At 40.8% G+C, this 17,141-nt stretch overlaps 4 protein-coding genes across 4 annotated transcripts; 1 reads left to right on the top strand and 3 right to left on the bottom strand.

Annotated features, from left to right (window-relative positions):
• Window positions 1–603: 603 nt before the first annotated feature.
• On the bottom strand, window positions 604–3,161 carry SARC_10114 (hypothetical protein). The gene is made up of 3 exons (XM_014295855.1): window positions 3,025–3,161; window positions 2,238–2,338; window positions 604–876 (listed from the first exon to the last, which is right to left on the bottom strand). The coding sequence occupies exons 2-3, from the start codon at window positions 2,328–2,330 to the stop codon at window positions 805–807; spliced, it is 165 nt and encodes a 54-aa protein (XP_014151330.1). The 5' UTR covers window positions 2,331–2,338; window positions 3,025–3,161; the 3' UTR covers window positions 604–804.
• Window positions 3,162–8,468: 5,307 nt separating this feature from the next.
• SARC_10113 (hypothetical protein) lies at window positions 8,469–10,109 on the top strand. The gene has a single exon (XM_014295854.1). The coding sequence runs from the start codon at window positions 8,481–8,483 to the stop codon at window positions 10,023–10,025; it is 1,545 nt and encodes a 514-aa protein (XP_014151329.1). The 5' UTR covers window positions 8,469–8,480; the 3' UTR covers window positions 10,026–10,109.
• Window positions 10,110–10,551: 442 nt separating this feature from the next.
• Window positions 10,552–14,448, bottom strand: SARC_10112 (hypothetical protein). Its single transcript, XM_014295853.1, has 8 exons — window positions 14,392–14,448; window positions 13,709–13,847; window positions 13,270–13,420; window positions 12,744–12,938; window positions 12,257–12,383; window positions 11,441–11,756; window positions 11,080–11,170; window positions 10,552–10,695 (listed from the first exon to the last, which is right to left on the bottom strand). Exons 1-8 carry the CDS (start codon window positions 14,442–14,444, stop codon window positions 10,628–10,630), a joined length of 1,140 nt encoding a protein of 379 aa, XP_014151328.1. The 5' UTR covers window positions 14,445–14,448; the 3' UTR covers window positions 10,552–10,627.
• Window positions 14,449–15,231: 783 nt separating this feature from the next.
• SARC_10111 (hypothetical protein) lies at window positions 15,232–16,769 on the bottom strand (the record flags this gene model as incomplete). Its single annotated transcript, XM_014295852.1, has 4 exons — window positions 15,232–15,441; window positions 15,715–15,825; window positions 16,307–16,393; window positions 16,570–16,769. Coding segments are annotated over 4 exons (608 nt in total), but the record flags the coding sequence as incomplete, so codon positions are not given.
• Between the last annotated feature and the right edge of the window lie 372 nt (window positions 16,770–17,141).

The raw sequence follows: 17,141 nt of genomic DNA, 5'->3' as shown, positions 1-17,141 counted from the left end.
ACATACATACATACATACATACATACACACACACACACACACACATATATAATATATATATATTCACTACATATACATACATACATACATACACACACACACACATATATATATATTCACATACATTATATATATACATACATACATTCATGCACACACACATATATATATACATACATACATATGCATGCATGCATACATACATATATAGATGCATACATACACACACACACATATATATATAATATATGTATATAATATATATATATATATATATGTATATACGTGCGTGTTAAGTTAGGTATATTAATCGGTTTCTCGAGTTAATTTTTCTAGGGTACATCGTAGATTATTGCAGTCTATATTCAACTACTTGTGGAGAACTAGCGGTGGTTGATACCAAAACCACCGCTTCTGTTAATGAGTCAGCGTACAACACGAATATTCAATGCTATCCCTTAGGAATGTCCCACTACTCAAATGCAGTCGATGGCAAGCCTCAAGATAAAACTATTTTCTGAGCTAGATTCAACGTGTCGAAGCCGCACTGGCAAATTCTTTCATACAAATTTGTAACTGAAATACTACAAGATGAATACGAAATTGAACTCAGTGCTACAGCGATAAAATCACGGTACCTCAAATTTATTCAGTATGCCTGTCCGTTGCGTCACTACCAATTTATAGCATCCGCTTGGTCGAACACGTGGATTGACTCCGTCGCCAATATTGCTAGACATTGTGATTGCGTGCACAACTCAGAACACATCGAGAAGAACAGCAGGCGACGACCACAGCAGAGCTCTACTCAGTGTCTTTGACGGGGTTCGCCAGGTAGTATTGACGATACTGTTCTTGACTTTTGAAGAGGCCGAACTATAATTCGACGAGTCAGGCACGCAGATATAGAGTAGAGAAACAGGCTAGTTAGCGTCAAGTGACATACGAGATAGTAGCTGTCAGAATGGTCATAGCTCAGCTGGATAAGAAGCCGGCCTATATTATAACAGGCTTGGCAGTTCAAAAGACTGAGGTGGGGATAGCGAGCAGACACGCGACGCGCCTAATAAGTTGGAAACATGTGGAAAACTGCATATGGCACAACACTTATACATAACCAAATGCAAAACAATATTAAGGACACAAATGCATACATACATAGAAATAAATCAATTTGTATGAATGAAGAAAGGCTGAAAGGAACTTAGGAACAAAGCATATATATATGTATATAAATATAAACAAACGGGAACATATAAATATACACATATAAACATGTTTTCGGGATAGTGAGCAACAAAGGTGTGATAGTATTGTTGAGGAAAATATATAGGTACGTGTATAATGTATGTACATATATATATAAATACATATACATACACACAAAAAACATGGATGTATTTGAAAGCGACTATTTACGCCGGTATATGTATATGTATACACTGAAAGTATGCGGATATACATTTGTAAGTATACAGGTATGTAAGTTTATATGTATGTATGTAGTAAGACTCGAAATAACAATATATATGCACCTAGAGACACACACGTACGTATATACATACATGTGTACATACCTACATATATGTGTACATGCATACATATAAGTGTACATACATATATTTATGGATATACACGCACAGACACAGGTACACATCTATACATACACTAGGAAAATAGATATGAATAAGAAAACGAACATTTTCAAGTACCCACATACGCACAATTCTTCACATTTAAATACATATACATTCATACACATATGCATATGTGATTCTTCGATGTATGTATCGGTGCAAAGCATATAAGCAAATTGAGAATGAAAGCATTTAGCTACAAGCAGATACACTAAAGCACATCTTGAAGGGTATACATGTTATATATATACAAATACATACTTCACAAATTCACGTACTTGTAGAAAAGATATATAACTTGTACATAATGAGTATTGATAACACAAATAGTACATATATACGAATATGTACATATATGTATATCTTATTTGAATTTTATTTGAGACTTATTCAGTATATATTTTTATTAATCTACACGTACCCATGCATTCACCTAGACTTATTCAAACACACGCAGACACACACACACACATATAGATATATACTTACATACATATACATGCGTATATACAAATACATATACAGGTATATTTACATATAGATATATACCTTTAAATATACATATATATATATGGCACAAACGTGATTCAATCAATATACCTTTAAGTAAGCACCACCGAGTACACCGCCTACAATCACACCAGCGGTCAACTCCTGGAAGAAGATTCGTGACATAAATCCAGATTTCATCATTTTGGCAGCTGTGTTTTGTGAAGATAGAGAAAGAATTCAGACTTCTATATGATAATGGATCGTGTGGCCGACTGTATCGTGTGGTCACTAGGGTGGTCCATTACGACAAGGCTCGATGTCATAGCACTGCACAGAGTTTGCGTATTTTTGTGTATGAGTGACGTATTAGCGTATATTTATATCAAAAGCGTGTAACTGACTTAGATGCGTTAACTGATGAACACAAAAATTCCAGCAGCACTTGCATTTCACGAATGAAAACTATTTGGTACGCGAAAATATACTTAGGAGTAGACGTGTATATCACGCGCTAAGTCGGCCCGTGCAAATAATTTGGTATTCGCTGTTTACTACAGAGACGGGCGAGTATGGACTGGTGGTCAATTTCCGTAGTTGCGTTCAGCACATTTCACGCCTATTTAAAAGCGAATACGGCCCAGATAGATGACAATACTATCAAATATATACTTTTGGAGGGAGAAGGACACCAGTGACACTTAAAATTTATATATTGCTATCTAGCTCAAAGACACAAAGTCGCACACGCAATAGGAAATATGCCGTGAACTCAGGCGAATCTGTCGAATTACACGGTTGAAAATGGTTCAAGTACTTGAAACCTGAAATAAAAACGGACACCGATATAGATAGACTACCCCTTATGTAGATGTTCATGAACATAACAAGTACTCACATTTGTATGTGTAGATGTCTTTCACAGCTACTGAAGGATTTGTGCTATCGTTCACTCTATAGCATCTATAGAAACATGTACATATTTATATATAACTATAATATAAATTACACAAGAAAGTCCATATAGGGTTTGCGCTATAGAGGACAACTAAAAGGGAAAATATTTTGTAAATATATTACGGTTCAAATATGGTTTTGGTGTTCGAACTTCGACCATAGCCTTCTTCTAAAAAAACAGTCAGAGTTTCATCAGAAAGGCACTACATACATAGCCACCTAGAGAGAAAGGCACCTGGCGCCTGGCGCGGGCTGGTGGCTGGTGACCAGAACAAAATTGGAGAAAACTATTTATGTCCAGAGATAAACCATTTTGTGGGTTGGTTTTTTTACTATCTTTTTTTTCTTCATTATAGAGGTTTTTTATTTAGAAACATACGATCGTTTTATACTGTGGAAAAAATTGCTCAACGTCCCATTGACCCATTGTCCTGTGGAAAAATTGATCCTAAATACATATCCAGATGGCAGAGGGCCATGTCTTTTTATTTTTAGATACAAATTTCGCCTTTTTTAAAAACAAATAGAAATCAATTTCTCTAGCCCCTACATAGGGCATAGGCCATAGGGCCATAGAGCATAGCACAGTTTGCCATTGACCATAAATAGCCTCCTTCTAGTAAAAAAAAAAACAAGCATGGCCCTTTATAAAATTGTCGCGCCAGCCTAGTATTTTTATAAAAATGTGAAGGCTACTAATCAGCCTATTACGCATTAGAGGATTATATACTAAAAAATATATATATAAAAAATATATCTGCCTTCTGATGGGAGCAGCAGACTTTTTAATGTCGGGGGGTTTTTTTTTCAGATGAAGGCTTTTTTTTCTTTTTTCTTATGTGTTTTTTATATATAAAATAAAAACATTTTTAGAAAAATGTTTTATACCCTCGAGAAAATTTTTAAAAATTGTCTTTATAAATAGAAACAACAGATTCTGTATACCACAACAGACAGTCCGTAGGATTATTTATATTGTGATTTTGGTATTTGATTTTTTTTTAGTGTTAAATAAAAACAAATGTTGGCTAATCGCGGGGCGCCCGGGGGAAGTCTTCATTTGTTTAAAAATAAAACAAAAATTGGCCGGGAAGTCATTTTGATTGTTTAAAAAAAAAATATCAACAAAAAGGATAAGTTCTTTTATTGCTATGACTTGTGAGTCATATAAAACAAATCTTGTCAGGCTGCCAGGAAGTCATAAAAGTCTAACTGACCCCGTGTAAAAGTCATAAAAAGTTCACTGTATACCTGGCCTGTATAAAGCCACAAAAAGTTCACTGTTCGGAGGTTTAAAATAAATAAATTGGGATACTGCTTCCACAATTTGGCACCGATACATACATAGAGTGAGCGCCAATTTACCGCAACGAACTGGATCCCCGGAATACACTGAGAATGTCACTTGCATAGCTGTTTGATAGATGCTCGACATTATGATAAGCGTCTCTCGGTTACCACCAATGGCATTGTTGAGCCGCGTCCTCACAAATCGTAAGCGCATACAAAAATAAATTAAAATTCTAACCACTAGGTCTCTTGTGTACCTGGTACCCCCTATCAGCCACAGGATGGTACCATCACCGCAATTAGCCGGGGTCAACAATATTCGGATCCAAGTTCGAAACATTAGATCCTCCGTGTAGTACCCTTAATCAGTCACCCGATGAAGCACAAATGATACTAGCCGGATTCGTGGAACCTCACCCCTCTTTAGCTCGATGGAGACAAAAAGTGCACATCGATAGGATTTACCACAAAAAAACTCAGGTCCACAAAAAAAAGGTCCCATTGAACAAGTGATTTCGTCAGTATATGACATCCTCCAGATCATTTTAATCCAACGTCCTTCTTAATCACTAATGACGATCAAACTAGTACAATTAATACTGAATATTAAATATAAGGACACAGCAGCTAAAGGATATCTCGGCGAACGCCGTTAAAGTTGAAGAATAAAGCGGTGAGCGCTCGTCGTCGTAAAAATGTGAAAGTACGTTCATTGAAATGAGTTGCCATCAGTATTAAAACCTACGGCTCACAAAAGCTTATCATTATAGAACATCTTGCGGGGCATTTGAATTTAACGTCACGTATAACTATCACACTTTTAGTTTTCACACCATACATTACGTACTATACGTACGATTTTAAAACTAATGCAATTAGTACTAAATATCATAAAATTCAATATAAACACAGTCCACACCGTTAAAGCTAACGAGGGGCCATTAGCGCATGCGATCCTCTTTGTAGTAGCTTAAATTTTTTAGGATGTACCTTGCCTTGCTATTCCAAAATTACAAATGGAGATATATCGGCAAGAAAAACAACTAATGCACAAACATCACTGCTTCATCGCCTCAGTGGCCTCACGTGTAGCATACACCCATACATTAATACATATAGCCATACATCGGGTCACAACAGATACCCATTATGTGTCACAGATACTCATTACGCGTGTCTATGAAAAGGACAATGTTTAATCCTTCTCCACACCACACAACATTTTATAATATTGATATCAGCTTCCTGATGAGTAAGTCAGCCGTGCCTGTACAAAAAAGGAGGGATTATACTCAGTATTCAAGTGCGTGTGGAAAGTATGAAGTCAGATCTCCAACCTAAGACTCAAAGCCAAAGCATCCATCCACCTTTATATCATAGAGAGAGAGAGTGAGAGAATCAGATATAGGACTCACTCTATTTAAAAAATAAATAAAACACCGCTGACGTCGGTGGGGAACTAAAAGGTCTGAAAAGAGGGGGGAAATAATAGGTTTCATTTTTGGGGTTTCGAACCCTTATTTGTTTTGCGAAAGCGCGCCCCATGATGGTTAAACCGCAACTCCAATTTTGGTTCACGTTTGGGTCCAGATTTCCAATTTCTTTTTGGTTGTTGTTGGGGGGAGGGGGAGGGGGGGGGAGGGGCGGGGCACAGGGCCCGGGGGGGGGGGGGGGAAGCCCCCAATAACCGTATCTTCTACTGCTGGTATCACATCGTGTTTCTTGTATTGGGCCTTTCTATATTCATGTACAGGGTCGCAAATGGGCATAAAAAGCTTCGCATCATTCCTTATTTGGATAAATAGAACCTAATAGCTAAAGCTTTTAGTGATAAAAATAACTTGTTGTAAACGTGACTACCCGCAGTGGGTGAGCCGAGCTCGGTAGGCTTCGCCGTTTTAGACCCGTTCTCCTCGCCACACTTCATAGAAGTAACCACAGTTAAATACGACAGTGGTAGTAGTCCTAAATTCGTATTTAGTGTAAGGATGCTGCATGAATTAATAAGCATCACACTTCACAGCGCTTATGACCCTGCGGGTGATAAAAATACGGACCTGCTAAAATAATATTGCTAAAATTGGTTTGTTGTATTATTATGAATACTTCTCACTTTTTTAGCACCTTCCGAGTTCTGACTTATGAGTCGGAGACTCTGAAGTCGGAGACTGTGAGCCTCTGGCAGGCTCTGGCGGTCTGGCCTCTGAAGCTTCTCCTCTTCTAACGTAGCAGGGATAGATGAGGTATTTATTTACATAAATAGATATTTTACTACGATATTATTCAAGCACTGCATAGTGGATATTTAACTGGATATGTAGTTCTATACCCCCCCTTTTTTTAAAGGCATTTAATTGAATACTGTACTGGGACACTCCACAGGGGCCTTGGTTTTTGTTTAAGAAAAAAAAAAGGCACAACGAGTCAGTATTTGTGTTCAATTTAGGAGGCTATGGTATTTGGGGGTTTAAAAAAAAGGAGCTATTTAACCTATTCAAAAAAAAATGTCTTCCGTACTAGACTACCAGTGCAGTTCTCCTCTACATCCTGCCTCCGAGGCTCCGCAGCCAGTGCTCATCTACGTCTCCTAGATTTCTCATGCACTCGTAAATTTTTTGAAGCTACTGGATTCGCCCGGAAATATGATGAATATTCTCAGGAGTGGTTGCGAATACTGCTAATAATTCATAGCCTATAGAACGCCAAATTTTTAGAAAAGTTAAAGGACATATTTTAAAAGTTATAAAGCACTTTTTATCGGTATTTTTTAAATATAGCAGGTGGTACTTTGGTCTTGGTATTTACTTGATAGTTTCAAGTTTGGTTATGTACTGGGATCAGATTTTCAGAGTAAATATTTGACATTTCCTATGAAATCAGTGTTTATATAAAAAAAAAGAACACACGCGGGCAAAGCAGCACAGCCTCTCAGGCCACAGTGGGCCAGTGGCCACTGGCCAGTGCACACTGCACAGCTGCACACCGGTTGTCATCTGGCCTGGCGCTGGCAGGCTAGTAGCGGCCGGTTGGGCACAGCCCAGGCCAGGCGCCCACCCGCTGCCGGGTCAATCACCGTCAATCGACAATCATCAATGTGAGACATTCTATTATGTATTTAGTCTCTATTATGTATTTAGTCTCTATTATGTATTTAGTCTCTATTATGTATTTAGTCTCTATTATGTATTTAGTCTCTATTATGTATTTAGTTTCTACTCAAGTCTTGATCTCGCTTGAAATTACTAAAATTAGAAAACTTTGATTCATTTTTTTTGGAGAAGAAGGCTATATATAAAAAAAAATATATCTAAATAATACATATGTACTTATTTTCTGTTTCCTGACGGCTGACATGCCTTCAGAAAAATATTTTAGACATATGTATCCAGTATCATATTTCTTTTAAAAAAGAACAGTTCATACTGTATGTACGTATTTATATTTGTTTCAAAGAAAAAGAAAAAGAAAGTTAGCAGATGTAACTATTCGCTATAAATGTAAATATTTACGCACATGTCACTATGCTTTTTTAATTTTATTACTATTTTTATTTTTATTCAGAAGGTGCGACTGACCGACTGTGCGGCCCGCGGTGTGCGCCTGCGGTCCAATTTTATTTTTCGTGTAGTAAATACTATAGTTTAAGTACTCTAGACTCTAGAGAGTCTACGACTACTAGAAGTAGACTACATAGCGAGAGAGAGAGAGTATTTATTTAGTAGAGACTACTCAAGAGGAAAAGGGAGAGTGAACGACTGAACGAAGCAATATTTATTAACGGAGAGGAGATTAAAACCGGAAGCAATTTTTACTATACGGTGTGTGGTCTGGACCCTCTCTGGGCCCCTGGCGTAACCGAGGTATTCGACAGACACTTTGCGGATGCTACAAAATCTTTTTCTTAAAAGAAACCCCAGTGCACACTGCAAAGTCACACATGAAACGACGATAAATTTTTACACAAGTAGTATACTATAGCTTCCGGGCGTTCCGGCAGGTTGTTAATTATTTGGAAATGGGGATAGTTTTGCCAGGTGTCTAAATAATATAAGTATGTCACGATTCTCTGTTCTGCAAAACATACATCATCACATCGCTCTGTTCAATATGACCATTAACAAAAATGTTGTAGTCCATATCGGACTCGGCAACTTCAGTCGTGCCCACTTTGCTCGCTATCTACACGACTATAATGCTATTGCCAAGCAAGAAGGCCTGGTGGAATGGGAGATTCGTGCTGTTGACCGTGATACGCAAAGAACGAGGGACCTGATTGAGTATTTCGAAACAACGAACTACACATACGACCTCATGGCTTCTAGTGAGTCTTATAATAAGACCACAAAGATCGGCTCGATTGTAGATCTTGCAAACATGGGCGTTGATCCTCAGCGCGCCATCGACATTATCGCAGAGTATAGCACAAAAATAGTCTCGTTGACTGTAACAGAGAAGGGATACAGTTGCGACTTGGCGACGGGCAAAATTATGATGAACAATGAGCTGGCTCACGATTTAACGGCAGAGGGTGCCAAATCTCCCAAGTCTATGTTGGGGCTGGTCACAGAGGCCCTGCGCGTGCGCATGGAGTCTGGAATGCCCCCGATTACTTTGATGAGTTTAGATAATATTCCAGGCAATGGGCACGTGTTCCGCAATGCGGTGATGGAGTTTGTAAAAATGAAGGGTAACAGGGAGCTCGAAGATTGGATCAGAGAAAAGGTGGCATTTCCTAGCACCATGGTTGATCGTATCACTCCTAACACAGTGAATGCTTCCGATACAGTTATTTGTGAGCCTTTCAGGCAGTGGGTGATAGAAACCAATTTCTGCAACGAGCGGCCCCAGTGGGAGTTCATGTCTGGTCCCAAACTTGTTTTGACACCCAACGTCCTACCATACGAACACATAAAAGTTCGACTTCTCAATGGTACACACAGTGCACTAGCATATTCGGCATTCCTCACAGGCCACGTTTTTGTAGACAAAGCCATCACTGATACTCGCCTACAGAAGTTAACAACCGCCATTATGGCTGAGACAGTAGTCACAGTTCAAGAAGTACAAGGCATGGAGCTAGACAAATACATGGCCATGTTGTGCGAGCGGTTCTCCAATTCGAAGGTTAGTGATACTATCACCCGCCTGTGCGAGGATGGCAGTGTTAAAGGGAGCAGCTTTTGGAAGCCAGTGATTATTGATCACATCAAAGCCCACAGGGAATTCCCGGTCATGAGTATTGCAATTGCATCATGGATTCGATTTTGTTTGGGCGTGGATGCACATGGTAACGAATACATTGTGAAAGACCCGTCTATGGCTGAAGAACTGAAGAGTTTAGCCGAAGTAGCCTTTTATCATGGTGATGTAAAACCCTTCCTTCTTGCAGCGTTTGGTGGTGAGGTAGGGGCGAATAATTTCTTGATTGCACAAGTGCAAACCGCTTACAGTCAAATTGCTCTGCAAGGTGGTATGGATGCATTCTTGTCGAATATGTTGCGCAACGATGCAAGCAGAGAACAAACTCCGGACGTGCCACCTCATACTGGGACTGATCCGGACAACAAGCAGAATCCATTGCTTTGTTTACGATCACAAATGAGCTTGCCTCTCGGCGATAGCATAGCTGATATATCGACAGCAATTGCTTGATTACAATGTACATAAGTTTAGTAATTTGATCAGATAATGAGTATTAAAAATAATCCTTTAGTAATTGATGTGCAGTAAATTGTGACCTTTCTCATACATTCTAGACTATTCTTCATCTGAAAACACTACATTGTTTGTCATCTGCAAACAATACATTGGTAAGTTCACATGTAATCGGGTAATATAGGAGCACTGTAAAAAATTTAGCCAAATGGCGCCGTCTTCCCATAGGCTGCATTTCCTGGACGGCACCGGACATTGAATTGATATATTAAACTATTGATCAATATCAACGCGCGTCACTTTCCATCGCGGCTTTCTTGTCGCTTACTTTTAGATTCAGGATCGAACGTTGAGAGGATGTACATGGGATAAGTCTTTCCATACAATGAAGCGATATGCTTTTGTTCAATACAACACTCTACGACAGATAGTTATCGTAATTATACTCTGCTCTAGCAGTGTTAACGGAAGAACTGGTTCAATTAACAGATCGAATTGCCCGGTACTACACGACGATATAAGAGTGAGAAATTTTTATTGATGACTTGATACAGCGCAGTGTAGATCGGCATTGATCTCCCCACAAGACAGCAGTGTTATCAAAGGGCATTTAGAGCATCAACGAGATCCGCCTTCGATCCCGATTTCAGTTCAGTCCTTTTGCGTACTGCAAGTAGAGGGAATAGTAATGACGATACGAATGAGTTCAGATCTTTGTTATGCACGTTATGCCAAAGAGTATTGAGCGTATATGGCGCTGTAGTATTACATTAAACATTAAGCATCCATAGGCAGCGAACTAAAAATCATATTCTCGAACGATATCGTTTCAGACTTGGCTTCAGTTAAAATCGTGGCCGGATACGATAGCCAATATAGTACACAGTTTTCCTATCGGGTATATCCTGGTAATTCGGTCGTATACAAGCGGCAATCTGACCGTTTCCTGCTGTGTATTCCGAATACAGTCTCAAGTGTGCCAGATAAGATAATTATCTGGCGCTTGCGAATGGACGCATCAAATCATATCATCAGTTCGGGGGCAACTTACTCGACATGCGCGTGCCGTACTTGCTTTTACTGCGGGCAATGCGACCCTTCCTCTTCGTAACTGACTTCTCAGCGAGAGCATCCAACAGGCCCTGCAATTAGAAAAGTAGTTGGGAGTGACAGAAAAATCGGTTAAGTCACGCTCCAGCCGTGACTGTATGTTCACGAGGGCGCCAGTGGACTATCCATTCACTTGGGAGCTATACAGTGCGCGCAATGATGTGCCACGCGTGTAATTGGTTGCGGACATCGCTGTCGTAAACGATACAGACTTGGACTCACTGGTGCATGATTTTGCGGAAAGCAAGATGATCCATTTTTAAAACCGAGTGCTACACGCAGCACGAACGTCCATCACCTACCTCTCCTGCATCTATAGACTTCTGCCGTCGATGCAGCACACCACCGCTGCTGTCGCTTTTCCGCAGAGTGTCGGTAGGACTGAGTAACGTAGATGCCAAGGTTTCATCGGATGGTATGTCGAGTGTAGAAGCGCCTGTCGACCGCTTAGATGCCAGTGTCACAGGTGCAGATTCTTTCTGCGTGTTGCTTCGTGACTGGAAGCGCGGTGATCTCGTCTGCTTACTTTTCTCGCAAGCTTCCACCACTTCTTTCTCTACAGTGACAACCTCGGCTAGTCGCTTACCCACAGTTTGCTTCTTCTTCCCCTTCTGCTGTCTGTGTGAACAAGACATATAACAGACACGTCAGTGCTGCAGATTATAACTTATTCTGCAAAATATGCTTTTGCACAAATCTCATATCGGCCCTCTTGCTCGATCGCACGGGCGAGCAATATTACCTGCTATCAACTTGCCACGTGTTGGAATATACTTCTTTACGAGTGATATAGGACAAGGGCACGCATGAGACTGTTCGAACTGGTGAATATACTATCACTCAGTTCTTGAATCATTGGTCAACTTTCCTCCCGTAGCGGAGGCAAATTTTAGCCTAAGCGATAGCAATTTGGATGTCATATGCTCTCATTAATACTAAAAGCCTTTTTGCACTGATTGGGAGTATGATAATGCCTGTGCCGTATATTGTGTGATACGAAGTCGTAGTCTGATACTCACTAGACACGACCGTGTCACAGTTAGCGTAGAATATTGAAACATAATAATATGCAGATCACAGGTAGTATCCAAGAATAATTAAGTTACTGACAAACTTACTCTTTCATCTCCAGTAGTATCCCCCTTTGCATTGCATCGTCATATGTGTTGAGGAACGTAGTGATCATGTCGAAGAAGTCATTAATTTCGACCGACTGTGCGTCTTTTCGACTATAGCCATAGTATACTGGAGATGTATGATTTTCGGAGGAATTGATGCCCGTGGCGTGAGATCAACGATGAAACGGGAGGTCAGAGGTTGCGCGGTTTCATCGGCAAATACAAGAGAGTACACACTAGAGAAAGCAGATGCGCATGTTCGTGGCTAGAGTTTATTCTATCATGGTAAAGGTTTGTGAGACACCAAGCCGTGTTTGCATCTAAATATGGCCGGTGTGAGGAAGCCTTACCGCATGCTGTATGGATCAGAGCTTGCAATAGACAGTACGCTTTCAGTAACATTGGTACAAAAACAAAGAGTTCCATTTGGTACGCACCAGAATCGACCCAGGACAGTTGCACAAAGTGAGCGTAGCCTACTACATACACAGCAATTTGGAGAATTTATGCTTCAAGCGTTGCCCGACTATATCGAGTACTTCCACGTTGCGTTCGGCATCAGCTAAGAAGCTCCTGGTCTTGTCATTATTGATGTCCAGTTTCTTGATTGTTGTCGCGGTTTCCATGGTGGTATTATCCAAGTTGAGAATGTCTTTATCCAGCCCTTTGTAGTCATACTTAGCTACAGACGTATAGAATTAAAGGGCGAAAGGATAAATTCAGACAGGTCAGTAAACATAATAAAGCAAATAACTCTCGGGTACCTACCGGTACTTGACAAATCTATCACGAGAAGTTCTATTATAGATCTGATCTTATCGTCAACATGACCAAACTGGCAATAGAGTGGACTTGTACTTCTCAACGACATCAATTTTGGTTTATCAATACCTATTAACAACACTTGGAACTGTTTGGCCACGATCAAGCGTAACACAGGGCTCAGAAACAGATGATATCACTCAGACTAGTCCGCTTAGACATTTGATTTTTGTTCTGAAATAAACCCTCACCAATCGCAGCCGTCGAGGCTAGCTCCACCTTCATGTTGGCGAATTCATTGTTCACCGCGTACATTGAAGATACAATATAGTCCAGCAGATTCTGACGTCCTGCCTGGTCCCTTAGTCCAACCAGTTTGTTTAACGTTTGGAGATCAAATGCCTGCTTGTCGGTGTCCATCATAAATCAACACTTTGACTTTGAGTGTAATTTAGTGACTACATATGGTGGGTGATTACCATAGGCCCGTGTTTATCCAATATATAGGGTCGTATTGATTCGACAACCATTTCAAATATATATTACATGCAACTTAATTCCGTTTACTTTCATGACAATTCGAGTTGCGTATACCTTCCACGATAAACGTTTTCAACACACCCATTGGCCCCAGGCTATTCGGGTGAACCAAACACAACAAGCATCTGGAAGGTTATAGCAGTTTCGTACCTTTGCTTCTCCTCGGGCGGCCGACCCGTGGTTCAGAATATTACCAAAGCGCAAGATGACACCCAGAACGGTGTGGAAGGAATCGTTGTCGCGCAGTCCTTTGATTGCATTGTACAGCGTTAGCAACGGCTCAGCCATACTGAAGTGACAATGGGTCAGAGAGTTGTGGGTCAAACTATGCGTGCTTATGTACTCACATTGCGGTACTTTGGTTGTTGGAAACATAGGTCAATCTATCGAACTTTAGTTATTGATGACGTGTGCCCATACATAGCGCTCACAGGGATACGGAGTGTGCTCCGTTGTAGTGAGATCATGATAGCTGGCATGTGCCATCAGGATCAATGTGCACCTAAAAAGTTTCTATCGCATGATATAATATAAAATACTCTTGGATTGTGACATCCGAAACCTTGCGAATCCAGACGTCGTGAAGAGGTATCATACGGAATACACCGCGACCCTCTAAGATAGGCATACATGGCTATCAGCTGATATATATATATATAGGCCTATCAGCTGATATATATATATAGGCCCATCAGCTGACAAGATTTAGCGTGCCTAGGAATTGTTTAATATTCTATAAGATAATACTTTCAAAGTGATACATTTCGGAACCTCGGATTGCTGACAAGCATGCACAACCTACGTAAACACACACAATAAGGCACATAACTCACCTCTCCACACGATCGCTCAGCTCAATCATGTTGACCCAGCACTCCAGCCTCATCTTGACGTCGGGCACTTGGGAAATGTTCCACAGATACTGAGAGAGTTATCCGTAGTGTCATATCAGTGTCAGAATAGCTGTCATGTAAGTGCTTTTAACTTTAATATTTCTCTGACTACGAGATACGGCAAGTAGAAACTTCGTTTACTATACAGCTGCAAGGCAATGCCTATGAGAATACCAACTACAGCTTCGCTTAACATGCTTCTGTACTGCAGTGACTATGTGAACATCACCTAGACTTTCGGCTATGCTTAACGAGCGCCTTCTTCACACTTATTTAGAAGATCTGCTGCATGGTTATACGGTTATGATATCAACCTACCGCGCTTGTCTATCAAATTTGCAATTCCAGTTATTTTTGGTATATGTATATGAAAGCAAAAATTGTTGACCATGGCAGCAGTAGGTCGAACGTATATCAGTCATGCAATCATGTATTCAGATTATCAATAAAAACACAACTGTTTAGCTCAGAAGTCAACACATGCTGTGCTCTGTACATAGCTGACATTACTTAGAACTGTAGAATACATTCCAAGACCGGCGGAGAGTCTGCATAGAACTAAGGTGACAATACGTACCTTTTCAGCCGGGGCAAATGGCAAGCTCGGATTCTGGTTCTTTTGTTCCTGTGGAGATTGAGGTAAAATCTCATCAGAGAGTGCACTGCACACACTAGTCACAGCATGTGTCTTAGGAATGAATGCAGAGGCTATATAGTATGCACGCAGTAATATCTGCGTGTCTGCATGAATTGCACTAACGGCCCCTCTGTGCGACTACCTTAAAGAATGTACGTACACAGCACAAACACGTGCGAGTACATGGTACCTACAGACTGAGATGTGATAGATGTTTGTGTGTAAGCACGACAACAGACTTCTTGGCCCTTGGAGTGAACGCAGGCAGTTGAAGTGTAGTATACCTTCATTGCGGCGATTTCCTCGTTGGTGGCTAAAATGTCGAGTAGACGCTTCACGGTGTCTCGATCCAGCTGTGTATTGGAGGATAAGTAAAGTAATAGATCACACAAATCAGTTGGACTACGTTCGACGTACGAGTTTAAATACTACTCTGTTGCCCGCAAGCAGTACAGCCGACTGATAGTCTGAGACCGCATGTGGGAAACCATTCAAGTAATGACGAGCAAGTTGAAAAGTACTTGAGACCTGCAGCGCTTCACAAACCGGCTATCAGATGGGGGCCTAAACCCCGAAGCCTTAAAACCGTGTACATCTGCGTTGGCGATAGAGTACGCTGTACGTACCTCTTTGTCGTTCATGTCGTGGATGTATTGGCCGACGGTGTTGACGTTGGGAAGTTTTGCAAGTGCGATACCGACTGTCTGTGCTCTCTTACCGTCCAGTACGGTGATGGTCTGCAGCACAGAAAGCAATTCAAACAGAACATACCGGTTCAATTGACTAGGCACTTAGGACAGGCCTGGTTCATATCGACATTAATACACCCAATGGAGGGTCTAACAGATGAGCAAATTGCATGCCACAGGTGCATTAGGTGCTTTATCATCGAAAACGGCAACTCCATAATATACGGCATCAGGTGCTCGAACAGAAATGCTCAGTTGATTAGTTTGTTAAAATATAAATTGCAAATAAGGTCAATATAAAGCTTGGAGGTATGTACACAAACAAACACATGCAATTTAGTATGGAGTACAGCATCAAGAGCACACACATCAGCACTGTAAGAAATCTTCGTACGAGGCTGTGAAGAGCATCTACACCGAGGATAGCACAACTGTCTAAGCCTATCCTTCGATTCAGTGTCTACACTCATAGAGTTATTTAACAGAAACACGACCAATCCATGACCGTAGTATACAGTCGTTGACAAACCTTTGGCGCTACAGACGCAGCAACGGTGATGTCCTTGGTCTTCGTTTGAGCCTTGAGAAACTCCTTCTGCACTTGCGTGCTATCAACCTGTGAGTACCAAAGTGTACACGTCAACATATACACCAGGCGCACATGGACAATACAACAGTTAACCTTAAGTGTAGCTACAGTTATAACATACGGCGTAGAGACACATACAATCCTCAACCGTAAAAAGCCGTCACCAAATGATACCATTCCAACTGCCCTCAATAAGCACACACCTCGTTGCCCAGTCCCAAGTTCGACCAGAAGGTGTCCTGCTGCGGGTGCAGCTTCTTCCAGAACAGTGGTTTATAGGGCGACTCTACCTTCTGGTTCTCTTTGGCGTTGGTGTTGGCTTTGGCGTTGGCTGCCCCCAACGGAGGTGACGGTCCAGGAGGCCCAGCGCCGCCAGGTGGTGGTGGTGGGGGAGGAGCACCTCCTACGTTCAGTGACGACGAATGGAGTGGAAGCGCTTTTAGGACTGGTATTGTTTTGATATCATATAGATTGACCTGCACAGGATCCTAGCTTATTAGGGAGGCTGTTTTAGGGGTCTATTGTGCGGTGACGGTAAGGGTTTGTAGCACCGTTATGTTGCGTGTACGTTTTTGCTGCCTGCTAAGCACTGCACCATAGTGGGTCACAACCAAAAGCAGATCGACGAGTGATCGTAGATATAATCAAGATATCGTTCAGCAGTTATTTGTATGTACTAAACGCTGTCTAGTTTTCTCGCTTCTTTATATATATATATATATATATATATATATATATATATATATATATATATATATATATATATATATATATA

Source organism: Sphaeroforma arctica (genome assembly GCF_001186125.1).
Source record: "Sphaeroforma arctica JP610 unplaced genomic scaffold supercont1.1140, whole genome shotgun sequence".
Lineage (NCBI taxonomy): Eukaryota > Ichthyosporea > Ichthyophonida > Sphaeroforma > Sphaeroforma arctica.
Note: the sequence above shows the minus strand (reverse complement) of the source record. Positions and strands in the feature narration are given on the sequence as shown.

What these genes read in the sequence shown, in the direction of transcription:
- SARC_10114 (XM_014295855.1), bottom strand. Translation starts at nt 2,330, where the DNA reads ATGATGAAATCTGGATTTATGTCACGAATCTTCTTCCAGGAGTTGACC. An exon ending in TCGGTGGTGCTTACTTAAAG is followed by an intron (nt 877 to 2,237) that starts GTATATTGATTG and finishes GTCGAATTATAG; the next exon opens with TTCGGCCTCTTCAAAAGTCA.
- SARC_10113 (XM_014295854.1), top strand. Translation starts at nt 8,481, where the DNA reads ATGACCATTAACAAAAATGTTGTAGTCCATATCGGACTCGGCAACTTC.
- SARC_10112 (XM_014295853.1), bottom strand. Translation starts at nt 14,444, where the DNA reads ATGAGGCTGGAGTGCTGGGTCAACATGATTGAGCTGAGCGATCGTGTG. An exon ending in CCGCCCGAGGAGAAGCAAAG is followed by an intron (nt 13,421 to 13,708) that starts GTACGAAACTGC and finishes ACCGACAAGCAG; the next exon opens with GCATTTGATCTCCAAACGTT. An exon ending in ATACTACTGGAGATGAAAGA is followed by an intron (nt 11,757 to 12,256) that starts GTAAGTTTGTCA and finishes TTGTTCACACAG; the next exon opens with ACAGCAGAAGGGGAAGAAGA.